This window comes from Hyperoodon ampullatus (genome assembly GCF_949752795.1).
Source record: "Hyperoodon ampullatus genome assembly, chromosome: 5".
Classification (NCBI taxonomy): domain Eukaryota; kingdom Metazoa; phylum Chordata; class Mammalia; order Artiodactyla; family Ziphiidae; genus Hyperoodon; species Hyperoodon ampullatus.
In genome coordinates, this window is record NC_136918.1 from 4,236,070 (window position 1) to 4,239,650 (window position 3,581).

General features: G+C 37.2%; 1 protein-coding gene across 1 annotated transcript; it reads left to right on the forward strand.

Annotated features, from left to right (window-relative positions):
• Positions 1 to 740: 740 nt before the first annotated feature.
• SLC35G2 (solute carrier family 35 member G2) lies at positions 741 to 1,979 on the forward strand (the record flags this gene model as incomplete). The annotated part of the gene is made up of 1 exon (XM_079704291.1): positions 741 to 1,979. One exon carries the CDS (start codon positions 741 to 743, stop codon positions 1,977 to 1,979), a length of 1,239 nt encoding a protein of 412 aa, XP_079560417.1.
• Between the last annotated feature and the right edge of the window lie 1,602 nt (positions 1,980 to 3,581).

Below are 3,581 nucleotides of genomic sequence, written 5' to 3' on the forward strand. Positions count from 1 at the left end.
AGCATCTTGTGATCATCTCTTTAGGGTAAAATCTTAGATGTGATATTGCTGAATTAAAGGGTAGTTTTAGTTAAAATTTTAAACATATTGCCCAGTTGCTCATCAGAAAAGCTGTATATAGCAAAAATGCATGAATGTCATGAAATCCATTTTATTTATTTTCTAATTTCAATTGCATCCCATATATCTGAAAATGCATGGGAAGCCAGAATAAACATTGAAAAAAATCACTATAATTTGTAATATAAGACTAGTTTGGGTATCATACAGAAGTGATTATACAAAAGAATTTGGACTTAATCATTATAATTTATAATACAGACAAATGGACCCAATGAGAAGGAAAGGTTTGATCTATGTTGTCGTTTATTTTTCTGTGTTTATCTTATTGGATGCGTAGAGAGGGAGGAATGAACAAATGGAAAAATATCAGTTGTTTGTGATGTAAAGAAAATAGAGCTTAATGAGACAAAGAAAAATCAGAATGAGACATAGGGGCAGACTTAAGATGAGAGTGAAAAAAGGGTAGACAATTTCATTGGGCTTCATACATCTGATAAGGCGTATTGCCAGATCATCTCTTCCTATTACTTTAAAAAAAAACTCCTGTTACAACCTCTACTATCTGTTATTGAATTGGTACATATGATAATAATAGAAATTAAAACTATATTTCAAGTGATGAATATGTACATTTGTCTTTTTTTTTCCTTCTTAAATAGAATTGATTGGCTGAAGAAATGGATACTTCTCCCTCCAAAAAATATCCAGTTAAAAAACGGGTGAAAATACACCCAAACACAGTGATGGTGAAATATACTTCTCATTATCCTCAGCCTGGGGATGATGGATATGAAGAAATCAATGAAGACTATGGAAATTTTATGGAAGAAAATCCAAAGAAAGGCCTGCTGAGTGAAATGAAAAGAAAAGGAAGAACTTTCTTTGGAACCATGGATACTCAACATCCACCAACAGAAGACCCAATGACCAATGAGATTGGACAATTCCAAAGCTTTGCAGAAAAAAATATTTTTCAATCCAGAAAAATGTGGATAGTGCTGTTTGGATCTGCTTTGGCTCATGGATGTGTAGCTCTTATCACTAGGCTTGTTTCTGATCGTTCCAAAGTTCCATCTCTAGAACTGATTTTTATCCGTTCTGTTTTGCAGGTCTTATCTGTGTTAGTTGTGTGTTACTACCAGGAAGCCCCCTTTGGACCCAGTGGATACAGATTGCGACTCTTCTTTTATGGTGTATGCAATGTCATCTCTATCACCTGTGCTTATACATCATTTTCAATAGTTCCTCCCAGCAATGGGACCACTATGTGGAGAGCCACAACCACAGTCTTCAGTGCCATTTTGGCTTTTTTACTTGTAGATGAGAAAATGGCTTATGTTGACACAGCTACAGTTGTTTGCAGCATCTTAGGTGTTTGTCTTGTCATGATCCCCAACATTGTTGATGAAGATAATTCTTTGTTAAATGCCTGGAAAGAAGCCTTTGGGTACACTATGACCGTGATGGCTGGACTGACCACTGCTCTTTCCATGATAGTATACAGATCCATTAAGGAGAAGATCAGCATGTGGACTGCACTGTTTACCTTTGGTTGGACTGGGACAGTCTGGGGAGTATCTACTATGTTCGTTCTTCAAGAACCCATCATCCCATTAGATGGAGAAACCTGGAGTTATCTCATTGCTATATGCATTTGTTCTACTGCAGCCTTCTTAGGAGTTTATTATGCCTTGGACAAATTCCATCCAGCTTTGGTCAGCACCGTGCAACATCTGGAGATTGTGGTAGCCATGGTGTTGCAGCTTCTAGTGTTACATATATTTCCTAGTGTCTATGATGTCTTTGGAGGGGTAATCATTATGATTAGTGTTTTTGTCCTTGCTGGCTATAAACTTTACTGGAGGAATTTAAGAAGGCAGGATTATCAGGAAATACTAGACTCTCCCATTAAATGAATACCTGATTATTATCTTGTTAATGTTCAGTTATTAATAGGTACACAGACATTTTAATGTTCATCTGTAAATGTTGTGTTGTATAACTGACAGAGTGCTATATAATTAATATATGCAGATGTGGAAAAATTTATTCTAGTCTAATAAATTAAAAACATATACTAAATTATGTGGAATATCATGAATCTGGTCTCTTTGCTGTTATTAATAACAGGAAATTTTTATTATAAAAATGATTATTTATTATAAATAATAAAAGGGTAGAGAATGTTAACTTTTATCACTAAAGAACATAAGACTTGAAGAAATGACTCCTTTCAGATGGAAATTCTGTGGTTCTGAAGCTCAAAAATTACTAAAATGTTCATGCCCAATGTTCTATAAATGTTCAACAAAAATCCTTCAATATTCAAAAATCTATAAGGTGAAATGCTGAATACCAAGCCCTGTTTTGTCATCTATTTGCATTAGAAAACTAGAGGTGATTGGGCTTGGTAAAGTAGCTTGAGTGAGTTGAGGCAAGAAAGAGGGAACGAAGGAAAGGAGCTGGTTTTTCACTGGCAGTGGTGGTTGTCCTACCTTAGAAGAAGAAATTGGTCTTCCCCTTGCTAAGGCCACATTAGGCAATGCATAGTAAATGGAGGTAGGGAAAAGATTGGATTCCTGCCAGCTCTACTTAGTCTATGCCATTTTTTGCCTTATGGTGGGAGATAGAATGTTGGGGGAGGGTCTACTCATCCTCAGTTATGCAGATCTCTTCCAAACCTGCCCTTGTTTATGTAGTAAGTATATGTGTGAGCTGCAGTAAAGGTACTCCTTACCCCTGAAAAAGACACTAACAGTAATCATAGTACAGCAGAAAACTGAAAGAGCTTAAAAGTCTGTAAAACCACATAGAGTAACAATAATTTGGGTCTAATTTGGGAAATTTTTCCTAATTTAGCACAAACAAATGTTGATATGGTACTGCTTATTAAGCTATTGTTATTGAGCTATCTTAACTTCAGATACACCCATCTATAACTTTCCTCTGTGATGCTATGACTCAGCTGGTGTCTCACTAGGTTCCACCAATAAAGGGCATTAGAGGGAGACTGTAAAACAGAGGGGATAAAGGACTTCCTCCTTTCTGCGTGCTTGCAGTTTCTGTCATTTTTACCCCCGCAATAAGCAAGAGCCCTTTGGTCCAGAAGCAGCAATTGATCTCGGCCTTAAGCTTCTTTTGGCACTCCTCCACTCCCTACCCAGCCTCATCATCTCCCTCTCTGTAGCAGCAGGACCAGTTGCACAGCATCCTCCCAGGGGTATAAGCTACAGGTCAGCAAGTCATTCCTCTGAGCTCCTGAGACCTGATGATCCAACCTTGATTTCTCTTTTTCACTACTCCTAGGGGTGGTAGCTGCTCTCTATAGTTATCATATCTGGGCTGCTTCAGTGTTCCCTTTTTGCTTTTCCAGTCCATCAACACCCAATACTATGTTCTCTGTTGTAATATCTTGTGATTTCTGTTCTCCTAATATGCCTTCAAACATACCCCAAAGGAACCCAAAGTCATTTGTAGGGTGTTTCTGCTTTTGGAAAATGTTAACATTCAGATTTTTC